Source organism: Ictalurus punctatus, chromosome 1, assembly GCF_001660625.3.
Source record: "Ictalurus punctatus breed USDA103 chromosome 1, Coco_2.0, whole genome shotgun sequence".
Lineage (NCBI taxonomy): Eukaryota > Metazoa > Chordata > Actinopteri > Siluriformes > Ictaluridae > Ictalurus > Ictalurus punctatus.
This window is the reverse complement of record NC_030416.2, coordinates 9,458,814-9,477,936: the sequence shown is the minus strand read 5'-3', so window position 1 is coordinate 9,477,936 and position 19,123 is coordinate 9,458,814. Positions and strand designations below refer to the sequence as shown.

Here is a 19,123-nt window from a genome sequence, read left to right as displayed (position 1 = left end):
TCAACTGCACTGAGATGCTGTGGTGGGATCTTAAAAGAGCTGTGAATAAATGAACGCCTTCAAAGATCAATGAACTGAAGCAATGTTGTAAAGAAGAGTGGGGCAGAATTTCTCCAAAAATTTTGCGAGAGACTTATAAACTCCTACAGAAAACCTTTACTTCAAGGTATTGTCACTCCAGATAATTCTACATGTTACTGAATTATGGGGATGACATGAAAAATCTGGGATTTTTATACATTTTAAATTGGAAATAAACAGAATTTTTTCTAAAAATTATAAACATTTGTTTGAGAATTAAAAAAAAAAATCTGTTTATTTCCAATTTATTGGAAATAAATTGGATTGCCAACTTAACAATTTATTGCCAACTTAACAAATGTAAGGGAAAAAAGCAGCTTGCTTTAATTTCATCAATTTAACACAAATGTTTGCATTACAAATGATATAATCTGTGTTAAATTGATGAAATTAAAGCAAGCTGCTTTTTCCCCTTACATTTGTTAAGTTGGCACTAAATAATTATAACTGTGTAAAATAAACATCACCACCTATATGTAGGTGTATCTTACGCATCAGATACTTACACATTAGTTACAGCAGTGACGTGCTTTTACATTTCCTATAAATATTATGACTCATTGGATTTTCTGTTCTGCCATCAGCTGAGTGCACAAGGTAAGTTCCAAACAAAGGAAACTACTTGATCATATTTACTGAAACAGAAGAATGTATATATATATATATATATATATATATATATATATATATATATATATATATATATACACACACACACACACACACACACACACACACACACACACACACACACACGTTGATATATATGTATGTGTTTGTTTTGTATGTATATGTATATATGTATGTATATATAAACAAAAAGTAATCCTGTGTGTTAGCACTAAATGATATACATGGCATTTTTCAAAGCAAAATGGATGTCCAAATGTATTTGAGTTTTGCACAAGTACTTCACAAATATCAATGATTGTTTGTTTTAAATTTTAATTTCAAATATGTTCAAATGTATTTTTCACTGAGTCATAGTCATTTTAACCGCAATCAAGATAACATTATTAGCATTATTATTAATTAAATTATTATTAGATTATTACATTATTATTAAATGAACATTATTTTGTTTCTTGTAGTGGATCTACTATTTGAATGTGCTAAATATAAAATATCAATGGAGTCATTAGCCTAGAGCAGTTAGGGGAAAGTTCCACTAAGCAAAATCATTTACTTACAATGAACAATTTTTATTTAACAGTTGCCCAACCTGAAGGAAGATCAAGTGATCAACCAACAACAAAAGCAAACACTGCTATTCCTGCATTGTTTGATCCAAATTTGGCTCCTAAGTTGCCTGTCTGTTTTTTTAAGGTAAGGGTTATCATGGCAATATCATGACATTACACATTCTACTGTACATTAAGGGCGTGTTCACACTTGGGCAGAATACTTGAGTTTGCGCCTTGGGCCAGTTTTGGGTCGGTTCAGGGAGGGGCTCATAATACCATATTTATTTCCATTTTGAAGGATTACTTCGAAACTATGGCTCGATTACACAATTCCATGTCACTTTTATGCGAGCAGGTTTGCAAAATGATAAGCAGTAATGCCAGTTTCATCTTTTTAAAATTGTTTGTAAAGCTCATTAAATTTTTGATCTGATGGTCACTTGCACAGTAGTCCAGGAAGTAAGAACACTGTCTTTGCCATTCCACGGTAACATTTTATTCTGTTGAGGTTCACAGTTTTCTCAGTGAAATTCAAACTTTCAAATACCACTGACAGTTTTTACTTTACCTTGACACTTAAAAATGCCATTAAAAGAACTGATTGGCCTTTTTGTGACCACAATTTGAGCTTCAGGGGTCCTTTGCTCTAAAACTGGTGATAGATTTCTATAATCTCCTCATCTTCTATCATTTCTTTAGCTCTTATTAATTTGTAACTGAAATCAACCTAACATACAACAACCTAAGCTTTGGTTTGTTTCAGTAGCTCTAGTTACACGAGTAGACTTAATATCAATTATCAGTTGTGGCCATTAGATTAACATAAAGTTTAGGAGAGCCCGGGGAAAAAAAAAAAAAAATTGTAAATAAAGACACTAACTTACAATGCAAACATTTACTTTTCAGTTGCCTGACCTGAGAATTCAGATCAAGGGATCGAGAGGCATCAAAAACATACATTGGTGTCACGCTACATTCTTTGAGCCATCGTGGGCTCTCAAGTTGCTTGTCTGGCCTTTAAGGTATTTAAGATGTATTATACACTAACATGACAAACTTTCTTAATTTTTAAATGAAATGCAATGAACCTACACCACCGTCCACGAATATTGGCACCATTAGTAAATATAGGCAAAGAAAGCCTATGAAAAACTGTCTTTATTGTTTAACCTCTCGATCTTTTGTTTAAAAAATCACGTGGATATGAAATAATTGCAAACACAACACAGGTTTATCCCTATATATATATATATATATATATATATATATATATATATATATATATATATATATATATATATTTTGTTAAATATAGGTGTGCAACAATTATTGGCACCCCTATGAAGCCATATGAGAAAAATATATCTGAAGTATATTTATGATTGTTATGAAATGGACTCGAACAGGAAGCAAGTGCAGGTTCAAGTACTTATTTACAACTAAAGTCAAATGCACAACAAACGGGAAACTAGGTCTGAACATAAACTAGAACTGAGGCTTGAAACATGAAACTAGAACATGGCATGGAAGCACAATTACACATTTAAACGAAAACTCATCCACCATTTAACTAGAACTAACGCATGAAACACGAAACTAGAACAAGACATGGAAAAGCTACTGCTTAGCCCAATTAGACCTTCACTCATTTAACTAGAAACGAGGCGTGAAACATGAAATCAGATCAGGTCATGGAAACACTACCGCGTGGCACCATTACACATTTAACTCATATAAACATCTAATACTGCGCGAAGTGCGCAGCAACCCGAGGGGTTTAAATAACTAATGTCATTTACCTTAAACACTGACAGCTGGTAACAATTGAGAAATATCCACCCTTGAATATCCACCAATAACGAAACAAGGAGGAGACAAAACAGAAACAAACGCACATGTCCATTGTAAACAAAGTCTCCATGGTTCCTGTGTAACCCGCGAGCATGTGCTCGCTCTGGTTCGTGCACGTGGGCGCCCTCCGGCTCTCCGTACACATCGCCGCCGCAGTGCCATCTGCCAGCGAGATCGTGACAGAACCCCCCTCCAAAGAACACTCCCCTCCAATGGCGGTCCTGGTCCCCTGGATAACCTGTTCTTCACTGCACCAGGAAACTGAGCGGCCCATCTCTTCGCTTCCTCGGTGGGACAGGACAGCGGGACGGCTTCCTCGGTGGGACAGGACAGCGGGACAGCTTCCTCAGTGGGACAGGACAGTGGGACAGCTTCCTCGGCGAGACAGGACAGTGGGGAGACCTCCTCAGCAGGACAGGACAGGACAGGACAGCGCGGCGGCTTCCTCAGCAGCTGAGACCTCCCCACGGATCTCCAGCTCTAGCTCTGAGGTCGCAATGTTGACCTCAGGCGGAGGCTCCGAGGGTGCCTCATTAACCTCGGGCTGGAGCTCCGGAGCTGAGGCCGCCCCATAGGTCTCAAGCCGGAGCTCCGAGGTCACCAGGTTGACCTCAGGTAGGAGCTCCGAGGTCGCTACGTTGATCTCGGGTGCAGGCTCCGAGGTCGCCACGTTGACCTTGAGCTGGGACCCCGAGATCACCCCGTTGACCTCAGGCTGGGGCCCCTAGTTCGCCATGTTGACCTCAGGCTGGGGCTCCGGAGCTGAGACCTCCCCGTAGGTCTCCAGCCGGAGCCCTGAGGTCGCCATGCTGACCTGACGTGGGAGCTCCGAGGTCGCCACTTTGACCTCGGGCTGGAACTCCGGAGCTGCGGATTCTAGCCTGTCCACCCAATCGTAATACAGATGGAATGGCGAGTCAGCCTGGGGCATCCCATTGACTCACCACCCCAGTAGATCCAGGCCACAAAGATGCCCTGGCTGGGAGAACTCCTCAAGAAAAAGTTCCCATGAACTAGGTGACATCATGGAGGTCCCCTAGTACTTACCAGTCGCTCCACCCAGTCCAGGGCCGGGCCACAAAACCGGGTCACTAAGAGCCCAAGCCACTGTCTCTTATCAGGATTGGGATACTCCAGGCTGCAGAAATACACCTGGCATTGGCAGAGGAACTCCATCAGGTAGCTCCCCAATCCCGATGTCTCCGGAGAGAGTTCAGTGGCGGTCCTCTGAGGGAACTGCACTGACAAGAAACGCGGCCAGTAATCTGTGTATTTCCTGTCATGACGCTCTCCTGCTGCTTCCATGGTGAGGGCTCAGTATTCTGTTACGAAATGGACTCGAACAGGAAGCAAGTGCAGGTTCAAGTATTTATTTACAACTAAAGTCAAATGCACAAGAAACAGGAAACAGGGTCTAAACATAAACTAGAACCGAGGCTTGAAACATGAAACTAGAACATGGCATGGAAGCACTACCGCTTAGCACAATTACACATTTAAACAAATACTCATCTATCATTTAACTAGAACTAAGGCATGAAACACGAAACTAGAACAAGACATGGAAATGCTATCGCTTAGCAAAATTACATCTTTACACATTTAACTAGAAACGAGGCGGGAAACATGAAACCAGATTAGGGCATGGAAACACCATTAAACATTTTATTCATTTAAGCATCTAATACTGTGTGAAGTGTGCAGCAACGTAAGGGGTTTAAATAACTAATGTCATTTACCTTAAACGCTGACAGCTGGTAACAATTGAGACGCACCCTCGAATATCCACCAATAACGAAACAAGGAGGAGACAAAACAGAAACCAACGCAATATGTCCATTGTAAACAAAGTCTCCATGGTTCCTATGTAACCCGTGAGCATGTACTCTCTCTGATTCCTGCACGTGCACGCTCTCCGTGCACATCGCCGCCGCAGCACCGTCTGCCGGCGAGATCGTGACAATGATTGATCTTTAAAAAATGTGTAGTACACCTGGGTTACTAAGAACAGGAAACTGTTCAACCCTGACTTCCTGTTTCACAGGGGTATAAATATGAGGTAACACATGGACCAAATTCCCTAAGTCATTCATAACAATGTGGAAGACCAAGGAATATAGCTTTAATGTGCAGCAAAAGGTTGTTGAACTTCACAAAATGGGAAGGGTCTATAAGAAAATAGCACAAGCATTGAAAATGCCCATTTCACCATCAGGGCAATAATTAAGAAGTTCCAGTCAACTGGAAACGTTATGAATCAATCTGGAATTGGACGTGTGTGCATATTGTCTCAATGCACTGTGAAGAGGATGGTTTGAGTTTCCAAAAAATCCCCAAAGATCACAGCTGGAGAATTGCAGAAGTTAGTTGCATCATGGGGTTAGAAAGTTTCCAAAACTACAATCTGAAGTCACCTACATCACCACAAGTTGTTTGGGAGTGTTTCAAGAAAAAATAAAAACCTCTACTCTCATCCAAAAACAAACTCAAGCATCTTCAGTTTGCCAGACACTACTGGAACTTCAAATGGGATCGGGTTCTATGGTCAGATGAAACCAAAATAGAGCTGTTTGGCAATAAACACCAGAGCTGGTTTTGGCACACAGAGAGGTAGCCATATGGAAAAGTACCTCATGCCCATGGTTAAATATGGTGGTGGCTCTTTAATGTTTTGGGGCTGTTTTTCTGCCAGAGGACCTGGACATTTTGTTAGGATACATGGCATCATGAACTCTATCAAATATCAACAGATATTAAATGGAAACCTGACTGCCTTTGCCAGAAAGCTTAAAATGGGCCGTGGTTGGATCTTCCAGAAGGACAAAGATCCAAAACATCAAAATCAATACAAAAATGGTTTACTGACCACAAAATCAAGGTCCTGCCATGGCCATACCAGTCCCCTGACGTGAAACCCATAGAAAATCTGTGGGGTAAACTGAAGAAATTTGAAGGATCTGGAGAGATTCTGTATGGAAGAATGATCTCAGATCCCTTGCCATGTATTCTCCAACCTCATCAGGCGTTATAGGAGAAGATTCAGAGCTGTTATCTTGGCAAAGGGAGGTAGCACAAAGTACTGACTAAAAGGGTGCCAATAATTGTTGCACACCTATATTTAACAATATATATATATATATATATATATATATATATATATATATATATATATATATATATATATATATATATATATATTGGGTATAAACCTGTGTTGTGTTTGCAAATGTTTGATATCCATGGGGGCAGAGTATGTTTGTGAATATTTTTAACAAAAGATCAAAAGGTTAAACAATAAAGACAATTTTTCACAGCCTTCTATGCTCATATTTACCAAGGGGGCCAATAGGAGGGCACGGTATGTAAGTTGTGCACAGTGTCTGCTCTGTTTTTCTTTTTTAAGCTGATACATAAGAAATAAAGCAAAAACAGTTGCAATCCCTCTTTGCTTCATAGAATTTTATGCTGTGAAAACTGTAAAATGGGCAATGAGATATAATTTATCCAACTGTTACTCAACACGTGATGTGATTTAATTGTGTACAATAATTGCTGTAATTTATGTTTCATTTCTACCACTAGCTGACTACTGAACACAAGCTACAATTCCAACAACAGTATTTATTTAGCATAAGTATTCAGAGTACTTCTAAAAACAATATACATAATAAATACAGTAGTGTTCATAAAACAACATATTGTCAAAATTAATTCATAAAGTTATGGTCTTACATGAAAGAATTAAAATAGATGTGATTTGATCCTTGTTTTTGAACATACAATACATAACACACAATTGGCAAAGTAATTTTAACTTGTATATTTTATTTACAGAAGTTCAATAATGACATCACAAAGAAAATCAAGCCTCCGTTTTGTCACCTGGAACACTGGCGGTATTAAAAATACCCATCATTCACCTGATAAGAGTTCTGATTTGTTAAAAATCTTCAGTGACCTTCAAGCTGATATTGTCTTTTTACAAGAGACACATGTTGGACCAAAGGGTTACAAACTATTGGAAGATATGACTAAAAATGATTGGAAGGCCTTCTTCACTGTGCACAACCCCCGGAGCAAAGGAGTTGCAATACTGATAAGAGACAAAGTACCATTTGAGTACATATGCCATGATGAGGACTGTAGTGGAGGTTACATTGTGCTCTTCTGTCGTCTGTTTGGTGAACTGTACACTCTTGTTAACGTGTACAATCATAAGGCAGACAGAGATATCTTAGCTAGATTAAAAGACTATTTGATGGAAACAGCTGAGGGTGTACTAGTGGTTGGAGGGGATTTCAATACAGTTTTGCATCCTAGCTTTGATCGGAGACCTTCCTATGCATGGCATTCACAATTTCGAGCTATTTTAGAAGACTTCACTGCATCTCTGAATCTAAGAGACACTTGGTCATATTTACACTCTACTGAGAAAGTCTTTACCCGACGTCAGAATGAGAGTTACTCTAGATTAGATATGTTTTTCATGCAGGAGGTAAACTTGGGACAAGTGAGTGACAATAGAGTTGAGAAACAGGACATTTCTGATCATCATCCTCTTGTCCTAGAACTCAGAGTTCAGGAACAAACCGAAAAGAAGATCCCAAATGTTGCCACAAGTTTGAAGGAATTTACATACAGTTCTGACAGGAGGTCAGGAAAGATTAGTGGAGCAGAAATACTGAGTGCCATTAAGTCTTTGACAGGTATACCTGGTATGGAGAATGTGAAATACTACGAAAGCAATCGCTGTCCACTGACTGAGACCTTAAAGATAGAGTACAATACAATGATAAAGAACAAAGAGGTACCTGAGCTATTTAAAACAGACAGTGGCACCTTCAATATGAAATATTCAATATTCTACAAAATTCTGGCCAAACGTCTCAGTGCGTTCTTTACCCCTTCTTTCAAGGGAAGGACAGAAATTAAACTTGATAAACGTTTTATTGTAACCTTTAAGAAAAAATCACATAAAATCAAGTGGTCTTACCTCAAGAAAAGACTTGATAATTTGAAAACAAAACAGATCCCCTCTGCCCCCCCAGCAGAGTTCAGCATTCTGGATTCCCTTCTTCCTGAAGTTCAAAACACTTCTGGGGAATTCAGACGTTTGTCACGTGGTTTTCCACTTACCAATACTATCCTCAATCTGGCTCTGAAACATCTAGAAGAAATGGTTTACGCTCATAAATTGAAGTGTGAGGAAGCTGCACACCCTGGTAAGCGTCATATGCCTAAGTGTAAGGAGATCAGGTCTAAAGCCAGTGTTTGCTATCAAAGACAGGTTCTGCTCATACATGCACAGCCAAGAGTATGCGAGATAGTGTCATCACAAGTGAAATATTTTGAGGAAATTTCAGGACTTAAAATGGATATTACAAAAAATTAAGAACCTTTTTGAGCAGAACACAGAACTCTGATTTTATATATATCAATGGAAGTGTGCAGCTTCCTCACACTTCCATTTACAGTACATACAGTACTGCAAAAGTTTTAGGCACATGCAAAGAAATGCTGTAGAGCAAAGATGCCTTCAAAATAATGAACTTAAATATTTCAGTAAAGAGCAGTAAACAGTAGTAAATGAAAGAAAGTCAATATTTGGTGTGATAAAAAAATAAAAATAAAAATAGAAGTCTCCAGTACTGTTAGTGCAGTTTTATAAGGAAATGAGCTGTAAGTTTTTTTGATAATCTTGCAGAACCAGCCACAATTCTTCTGGAGACGTTGACTGTCACACTTGCTTCTTATTTTTGCAGCAAAACCTAGCAGACAAAACCTGCCCTCATTCTTTGCACACAATAGGAGATAGAACCCTTAAAATACTAAGGTCACACTTACCGCAGAACTGAAGTCCACTTGTACTGAATTAAAATATATTGTGAGCATATTTGAAAAGGCTATGAAATATATTTACCAATATATTTTAAATATATGTTTATTTTCCTGGATGTATTTTAAATATATTGCTACATTTACATTAGAACGTAAGAATCTCTGCATAACTGATTGTTTTCATCTATTAAAAACAGAAAGAAAGAAGTCTTGTTAAATGAAGTTGGACTTCGGTTCTTAATTTGTAGCAAGTAACCTTGTCTTTATGCTGCATATGGCCATATACTGTAGCTTACTACTGTTACCTTAATGACACAAACTGTTAAAGCTACTTGTTAAAACAGTTTAGTGTCAGTAAATTGTAGCACTGTTCATTTCAGTACCTTTCTATATACAATCTATCTATATGTCTATTTTCTTTTCTTTTACCACAGTATACTAACATTTTATTATTACATCAATAAACAAATCATTATTTAGAGTTTGACATATAAAAATAATAAATAACAGTTTTTGTAGTTGCTTGTGTGTGTATTCATGATTACAATGTGTGTGTTCTCTTAGAACCTTGAATATATTCTTTTATCACTAAATGAGCTGTTATGTACACTATATATGCTGACAAAATATTAGTAATTGTTAAGAAAATGTATTTGTAAAGTTAACCACCAGTTACAGATAATGATCATTAATTTATGGTTATATATGTACAGTCATGAGAACAAGAAAGTACACACTCCTTCATTTCTAGGTTTTTAATTTATCAGTGCCTAAATAATGATTGTGTGGTCCTCATTAACTTCTATAAACAAACAAATAACAAAACAACCAAATAAACAAACAAACAAACAAACAGTAGATTACAATAGGTAGTATTTTTAGGCATTTTTTTTTTCTTAAACGTAAATCAGCATTCAGAAACCAGGTAGGAAAAAATAAATACACCCTATAATTCAGTAACTTGTAAAACCTCCTTTTAGGAACAAAAACTTGAAGAAAATATGTTCTGTAGGAGTTCATCAGTCTTTCACATTGTGTTGGAGAAATTTTGGCCCTTTTGAGGGCATTTGTTTATGCACAGCTCGCTTAAGATCCTGCCAAGGGATCTCAGTGGGGTTGAGGTCTGGACTTTTACTTGGCCATTCCAAAAATTTTATTTTTTTTCTTCTTTAGCCATTCAGATGTTGATTTGCTGGTGTGCTTGGGTTCAGTTTCTTGTTACATAACCCAATTTTGGTTTAGCTTAATCTGCTGGACTGATCGCCTCACATTTGTTTAAAGAATATTCTGGTATAAAGTGGAATTCATCTTTGTCTCAGTGGTGGCAAATTTCCCAGGTCCTGCGGCTGCACAACTAGCCCAAATCATCGCCCCTCCACCTCTAGACTTGACAGATGGTATGGGGTGTTTGTGGTGCCACATTGTGTTTGGTTTTTGCCAAACATGGTGCAGTGCATGATAGCCAAACATCTCCACCTTGCTCCAAAGTATATTGTTCCAGAACGTTTCTGGTTTCTTCAGATGCAATCTAGTAACCGAAATTGTGCTTCATATTCTTTTTTGGAGAGAATGGTCTTTTTCATAGCCACCCTTCAATGAAAGCCATACTTGTTCAGTTTTTTTCTGATTGTGCTGTCATGAACATAAACAATTAATTTGCTTACAGAGGCACATTAATGTGCTTACTGATGGTCACATGATATAGCTCTTGAGTTTTTCTTTATGTCTCTGAGTATTAAACATTGGACTGAATTTGCTGAGATACCCACTCCTGGGAAGCTTGGCAACTGCTTGAAGTCTGTCCATTTGTAAATGATCCTCAATTCTCACTGTAGAATGGTGAATATCAAGTTATCTGGAAATGGCCTTAAAACCCTTGATATAAGGTGATATAATTAAAGGAAGATGTACTTTCAGTTTCCCATGAATATATGGAGCTAAAAATGTGTGTTAAACATGAATTAATAGAATGTAATAGTTTGTAGTACCAAAACTAAAGTGAAAGCTGTTTATATTTAGTTTATGTTTCTAAATGTTTGTAATTTATCAGTAAATAATATTTTTATATATAATATATTATATAATATATATATTGATTGACAATGATTTACAATGCATGTTATCACAACATTAATTTAATAAAGACATTAATAATCATACCAGGCTACATGATTGAATGATTTGTCATGTCCATACATACTCCTTCAAATAATATTTACAGTGGGGGAAATAAGTATTGAACGCATCAACATTTTAGTAAATATATATATATATATATATATATATATATATATATATATATATATATATATATATATATATATATATATATATATATATAGTCAATGAGGCTATTCACATGACATTTTCACCAGACATCAGTATTAACTTAAGAAATCTAGAAATATAAAGAATTCACAACATTAAAGTCCATAAATGAAGTTATGTGTAATAAGTGGAATGATACACAAAAAAAAGTATTAACTATGGTAACTGAAATTTATTTAATACTTAGCAGAGAAGCCTTTACTTGTAATGACAGCTTCAAGATGCTTCCTGTATGTGATTTTGGCCCATTCTTCTAAGCATATTGTCTTTAAATCTTGTTCAGTTGGATTCAAGTCAGGTGATTGACTGGGCCATTCCAACACCTTGATTTTTTTTCTCTGAAACCAATTGAGAGTTTCCTTTGCTGTATGCTTTGGATCGTCGTCCTGCTGGAAGGTCCACCCACGTCTCATCTTCATCATCCTGGTGGATGGTAGCAGATTCTTCTCAAGAATCTCCCGGTAAAGGGCTTCATTCATCATTTCTTCAATTATATGAAGTCTACCAGTACCATGCGATGAAAAACAGCCCCACACCATGATGCTTCTTCCTCCACACTTCACTGTTGGTAAAGTGTTTTAAAGGTGATGTGCAGTGAAATTTCTTCTCCAAACCTGGTGTGTAGTATGACAGAAAAAAATTAAATTTTGCTCTCGTCTGATCAGACTACACTCTCCCAGTATTTCATAGGCTTGAATTTCATAGACTACACTCTCCCAGTATTTTATAGGCTTGTCCATATGAGTTGTAGCAAACTTTAAACGAGCTTCGACATGCCTTTTCTTTAGTAATGGAGTCTTGCGGGGTGAGCGTGAGCAGTGGAGTGCATTGCCTATTGTTTTCTCTGTGACGATGGCACCTGCTGCCTCCAAGTGTTTCTGGAGCTCTTTCCGAGTGGTCCTTGGCTCTTGGACTACTCTTCTGACTATTCTTCTGACTCCATGGTCAGAAATATTGCGAGGAGCTTCTGTGCGTGGTCAGTTGATGAGGGAGTGATGTTGCTTCAACTTGCGGAAAATGGCCCCAATGGTGCTTACTGGAGGATTCAGAAGTTTTGAAATATGTCTGTGTCGGATTCCATCAATATGTTTCACAACAATAAGGTTGTGAAGGTCTTGGAAGACCCCTTTGCTTTTACTCATCATGAGATGTTGCTTGTGTGACACCTTGGTCATGAAAAGCCTTTTTATAGACCATCAATTTACTAACCCAGCTGATATTAATTTGCACAGATAGGGGGTATAATTACTTACAGATTTCAGCTGGTTCCTTGCCTTACCTTGCCTTAGAGAACTGCCTTTTTTGCTTCTGGAAACAAGGGGATTGGTTGAGACTGACCAATCACACTAGTGAGAATTTGTTTTTGCCATATGTTTTTGTGATAATAGCGAATTTATTTAATGGACCTACTTGAAATGTATATGTTTTTGTGAATGGTTCCTCCCAATACATGGCACATATGACTTTATTTAAAAATCCTGGAAGAAAAGGGTCTACCTGTTGGTCAGTTCAGGAATGACCATACACTATATAATATTCCATTAGTAGCACAGTGAGTAATCACTGTCCATCAGTAGAGTCAGAATTATTTTTTTAGATCTATTGTCACAAACCAGTCCTCAAACTGAATCTGTGGAACGATAAGTTTGGACGTCAGCATCTTGAACCTGTATGTCCGAAGAGTAATGTTCAGACGACACAGATCTAAAATTGGCCGCATACTCCTGTTTCTTTTGCAGACCAAGAAATAACGGCTGTAAAACCTCCCTCCCTCAGAGAACGGGGTACATATGCTATGGACCCTTTGTCCAAGAGGGATCTTACTTCCTGTGCTAACGTTGGGCTCTGGTCTGTGCTGACTACTGTGATGAGCACACCTCTGAACCGGGGGGGTCGAGCTCTAAACTGGTCCCGGTAACCCTTTTCTATGGTACACAGAACCCATGGAGACACATTTGGCAGTAGTTTCCATGCTGCCAGATGGTCTTTTAGTGACATTAACTATTCTACATTCTAATGGAGGGAAAGCATCAGATTTTCATTGCCCTGTGACAGCTCTCTGACCAGAGAACACTGAAAACTTGGGACAGCATTGGCTAGGGCAGGCCCTACGGTAGCAATGAGGGTTAACTGCACTAATAACCTCATGTCCCCTGATACATCCCTCCATGGCCCCTCAGGACTGTTCTTCTTTGTCTGCTTGGCCTTTATGACCATTCTCAGATCAGGCCTAGTAGCAGGCTGTGACTGTGTCTACCCAGTTCCCCTGGCTGTCGGTGGGGGTTGGCGGGCTGCCATATTCACCTTCTGTGTCTCCCTCGCACTAGTGCTGGCCCAGGCTCCACTCGTGGATGCCCAGGTGAACTTGACACAACATGGAAGGAACTGGCTGAATGCCGCCATATGTCAAGCTCACTCAGCAGGTCTGCTTGGTAGGCCTGCAACACTGTCATTGTCTGCAGTGACCCACAAGCAAGACTAATACTGCATAGGCCTTGTCCACCAATGCCACGGTGGCCTTACATGGTGGCTTGGATGGCAAAGCCGGCCCCCCTAAATTACCTGCCGTCAATGGAGAGATGTAGCTCACAAGCACCTCCTCCACATTCAGCACATCTAAATAGCCATGCCATTCATTCCCCACAATGACCAAATAATCCAACATCGTGGGGTTATAAATACGACTTATGCATGGTTTTCCCCCAGATGCCTGATATTTTGTCATGCACTTCTGGAAGAAAGGGGGAGTTTTCTGCAGTGTGAGGGATTTACTTTCACTGGGGAGAAAAATGCTTATCCAACCTTAGTAATCACTTCAAGCAGCTCTTTATATGCTGGTCTCAGTTTTAACACATCCTTCTGGCTCCTCGGAGTCAGAGAGGAATTATCACTATTATTTTTGTGTGTGTGTTTTTTTTTTTTTTTTGGCTTTCCATAGGAGGAGTCGGGACACGAGCTCCAAAATCCAGCGGAGAGCTGGACCCGGAAGACAGAGCATGAGATAGAGCAGCGTCGTCTCTGGCTCCTCTTCCGGATCCATAAGAGATCCCCCAGACCTGAGACGGCTAGCTTCCTCCGCAGTGGCTGGCCAAGATCTGCGAGGCTCTGAAACCCAACTTGCTTCGGCTTCTGAGAAGAGAGCAAGACATGAGCAGAGCTGCCTAATGTAGGCGTTACAATGCACAGCCTCTCGAGGCTGCCATCGCATGCTCCATAACTAGACACTTCACACAAAAAGTCCAGAGATTTTGAGAAAAGATAGAGAGGAAATGAAGCAACTTTTGGTTCTTTACACGAACAACCGACATGCAGTCTCGCTGAAGATAATAAGGCTGATGACGTGGTTCACAGGTGCCATATATAAATCACGCAATGCGCTTAAATTAAACAGGCATGATTTTACACAATCTTCAGATGCCAGTTGCGCGCGAGGGGTGCTCCCATAGTGTTATGCTAAACGCAACGTGGAGTTCCCTTTCAAAAAGGAAACTCCCACACGATGTTAATAGTGTGATTAAGGTGTGTACATGTCTGTAATGCACTTCGATAATGCAACTAAAACAGCAATACTCCACATGTCTTAATTCGATTTGTGTTTATTTCAGGTATGCCTTTAGTTGGATTAAGATCGTCAGAAATCTGTGTTTACATGGTAGTTTCTTAATCAGAGTATTGTCTTAATTGGGTTAATATGGGATTATTGTTGTCCATGTAAACGTACTGATAGACGTGAATGTAAAAAGAAGCAAGTGCATTAATCCCACTGTCATGGCTAATGAGATGCGCAATTCATCCCAATTTGCATAATTCGTTTGTGAATGTTTTTAGAATGCATGATGAAAGTAATGCAACATGTTTTACATGTAAAATAGTCCACGTTATTACAGCCTAGTTCTCTTGTTCAAAGTAGTTATAGTGTTCAGAAACATTTTATATAATTCATGTTCCATACCTGTCTGTTATATAGTTTTATAAAAGTCATAAACACAGATTATAGATTAGGTATATGCCACATGATAAGGGAGGCTTGGAGGGACTTTAGTTACAAAAGGTTGAGAACCTTTGCTCTACAGTACACAGTATGTTGCTCTCCATCCATCCATCCCATTTCTGTACTGCTTATTCTTACTGGGTCGTGGGGAGCCTGGAGCCTATCCCAGGGGCACAAGGCACGGGACATCCTGGACGGGGTGCCAATCCCTCGCAGGGCCAGAATGTTGTTAAAACCTAGAAATTATTATTATTATTTTTAAATTTTGGAAATACATAAAAACTTATCAGCTGTTCTTAAAATTAGATATAATGAAAACAAACAATACTACAACTATGTATAATGTATCACTCTTGTATAAAGTCAACCTGTATGTTTTTTAACAACATTATAATAAATATAAACAATAAACTATAAGTACAACCAATGGAACAATACAATAAATACAACACAGGACATTAAATGTAAAACAACAGCATGGTATAGTGTGTGGTGTGTGGTGTGTAGTACATAATCACCACTAGCAGCACAGAAGTCCCTGTTTTATAGAAATAAAGTGACAGTGCTGTAACTGATAAGAAGATTGGTTAAAGTGGCTAAGGCATGATGGGGTTGTGTCCATTAATTCTGAGGTAAGTGAGCAGCAGGGAGTTTAATATTGAGGGTTCTGACAGCTTGTTGGTGTAAGAAAATGTGGAAACTTCTAGAATATATGAGAATGCAGCTTTATTTGTATTCATCCTTCAAAAGGCAGATGGTCCAGGAGTCAGGGGGTGTTCCCTCTCTGCGGTTAAACGTTTCAACCACTGTACACCATATATAGTGCCACTGGTTCACACACACACACACACACACACACACACACACACACACACACACACACACACACACACACACACACACACACACACACACACACACACACAAACACAAACACATAGAAATCTACTTTAGTAATGATTCATATTAACAGCAGATTCATGAAGGACACCTGATTTGTGGAAAATAGTTTACTGGATGCTTGTTAGCAGTGCATTTATGTATCTAATAGTAATGCACATGTTTTCTGTAGTAGAACTGAGAATAGAATTCGTAGAAGTAGAATTCGTACAGACTCTCAGTGCAGCTTTAAAGCTCTCACATTCCATCAAATATACCAAATTCTCAGTCCTGGGTTTGAAAAACCTCACATGAAACATGTCATCACATGTCTCATAAGGAACCACACTTAATAGTGATATCTGCTGGCTTTGTGAAGGTTTAAATGTTTTTTTTCCCTCAGGGCCAGTTTCACCGCTGTGTCGATTCATCAATATGGAACCATTACAGTCTGACAAGCACTGTTTTTTTGTCTAATGGGGAATGGAATAGATATTCCAAGATAATGCAGGTTATTTTACATGTATTTTGCCAACTTACCAGCTGGTTTTAAATGGATCTTCCCACTGTCCTCCTGCTTAACCACCAGGGCTTTGATACTGAAGTGCTCATCTATGCAAGATAAAGATTTCAGTGAATCATGAGAAACAACTATAAGAGGCAATTCCTCAGAGAAGCACCTGACATTTCCTCAGTCACATGAGAAAGCTGACCTACAAACACATGTATTTGAAGATCAAACAGGGCATATAGGACACTGAGAAACATTCAGATTAAGCTAATCTTCACTTGAAATTTTACCTTTGGCTTTGAGAACAGTACACCCTCTGATGGACCATGGCTTCTCAGGCTTAAAGATGTGATCCTGTTCTTTGCAATGGCCTTGATGGTTTTGCTGTGACAGTAAAGTGTGCTGTTAGTAAGATAACACATGACTATCTTTAAGATTGACATAACCTTTCAAAAATGTTAAGCTAATATATTGTACAGTCCTTGCTGCTGGGGTGATACCCTTCCCACTCTCACCTCCTAGGTTAATAACAATCAAAATTTACATCTGGACTTCTATAAAGCTACTTTGTCAAAATGTCTGTTGAGTCCTAGTTGATGCTCTGAAAGTGCAGACACTCCTTGAAAGTTTCAACTTTTGGGCAGGTTTCACATCAGAAGGTGGTGGATTTTCATTCAACTTCTAAGACTCAAATGGCACAAATGCAATAATATGAATATATTGCAGATAACTAAGGATGCTAGTATAGTAAATGAGATGTATAGCTCTCTAATACATTTGCTTTGTTTTTTTTAATAGTTATTCAATGTGATTATAATAAAATATTTGTAAATATTGAGATAATGTATTTATAACAATAAACACTAGCAGCAGATCTGTAGTTGTAGTTGTATGTGTTGTAAAAACTTGTTAACAAGTGTGTGTAAGACATGAATTCAATAGTTATAAATGTGCAATACCTATACATATACCAGATACCTAGTATATAGTAAAATGTGATTGTATTTAAGTTTCTAAAGAATTGTAATCTATCAGAAATTGCATCTCAATTTCCAGTGCATTTTAATACAATATTAATGAAATAAATATGTGTACATTTACATTTACATTTTATTAACAAGTGTGTACAGTTCACCATAGAGATGACATGTTTTCTATGCCAACAGTTCAAAATCCTCAATCATTAAAAAATTTAAGGTGCATTAGTAACAATTAGTCAAGATTGGCAATCAAGTAGGTGGTTAAGTACAACAACATCAGAATGATTTTTACTCCTTCAACCTGCTTTCAATTTCCACCCATGTACACAAAGCACATTCGGCTCATACTGATTTTCTGTGGTCAAATGCCTTCACTATCTTGTTGTTCATCTGAAACTTGCTTTTTTGTTTTCCAATTAAATATCTAGACCACCGACTTTAAACACCAGCTCTAACGCTCCAATGAAAAATAATTTCACTCTTCAACAGCTTCCCACTTCAAAGTATTTCACAGTTAGGTATAATTAATATTTATGTAGCAGTATGTAGAATTTTTGATGTTTTAGATGATGATTTTTAGGTTTAAGAGTGTGAAAACTTGACTGAATTTTGTGTTTGTGAATACATTAGAAGTGAGAGTGACCAAAAGACTGAATGGAATTTATAGTAAGTGCATAAAGTTGTAAACATATGTGTATCTCTTTAATAAGTATTTAGTTGAACTTTCTGAAACTCTGTATGGAAGACTTAACGTGAGAATTAGACTCGAATAGATTGATAATTCAGTTTATAATTTTATTCATAATTCATACAACACCTCACAAGTATGAAGAACTAAATAATGATTTTCCAAATCCTTTATTTGTCTATACACCTGCCTTTTGTAAATGACTGTTTAGTTAAAGAAGCATATTTAACCATTGATTGCATTTAGATTGTTATATTTCTTACAGTGTATAATTTCTCTTATACTATTGGCAAGAGAAAAAAATATCTATTTTCGTTTTGTGCTTTGTTTTACAGTGAATCGAGAATCTGTCTTTCACGTAGGTTAAATTTGACTATGCAAAACCAAGTTTATTTCTTATTCATATTTTTGCAAATGTATGTAGGCCTAACCAAATTATTGAGTATCTGGATGTGGACATTTGCACTAGCCTGTGCTTATGGATCACAGTCATGATGTGAGCAGCAGCTGTTTTGAGATCAAGAAATCAAGAGAGTTTAAACGTGCTCAAGTAAACCTACACATTTTCATTTTTGCTTTCAAATTCGACTTTACATGCCCAAATCATTTGTACATATAGCACAGATACATTAGACTTCTTATAGCATTTATTAGTTTATAAATTGTTATAGTTTCTTCTTTTTTACTGTAACTTTTAACATGTTATGCATGGCATGTTCTTGCTAGATTTGCAGTAAGAATATTGCTTTGTTTTTTTTTTACTTTTCTCAGCCTCAAGTTTTTGATCTGGTT

At 37.9% G+C, this 19,123-nt stretch overlaps 2 protein-coding genes across 2 annotated transcripts in view; both read left to right on the top strand.

The window, feature by feature from the left end:
* LOC108279266 (uncharacterized) overlaps positions 1 to 19,123 on the top strand; it is a 202,246-nt gene that overhangs the window by 25,422 nt on the left and 157,701 nt on the right. The window lies entirely within an intron of this gene.
* On the top strand, positions 664 to 11,072 carry LOC108265673 (uncharacterized). The gene is made up of 4 exons (XM_017468249.3): positions 664 to 678; positions 1,295 to 1,407; positions 2,172 to 2,287; positions 6,951 to 11,072. The coding sequence occupies exon 4, from the start codon at positions 6,961 to 6,963 to the stop codon at positions 8,506 to 8,508; it is 1,548 nt and encodes a 515-aa protein (XP_017323738.3). The 5' UTR covers positions 664 to 678; positions 1,295 to 1,407; positions 2,172 to 2,287; positions 6,951 to 6,960; the 3' UTR covers positions 8,509 to 11,072.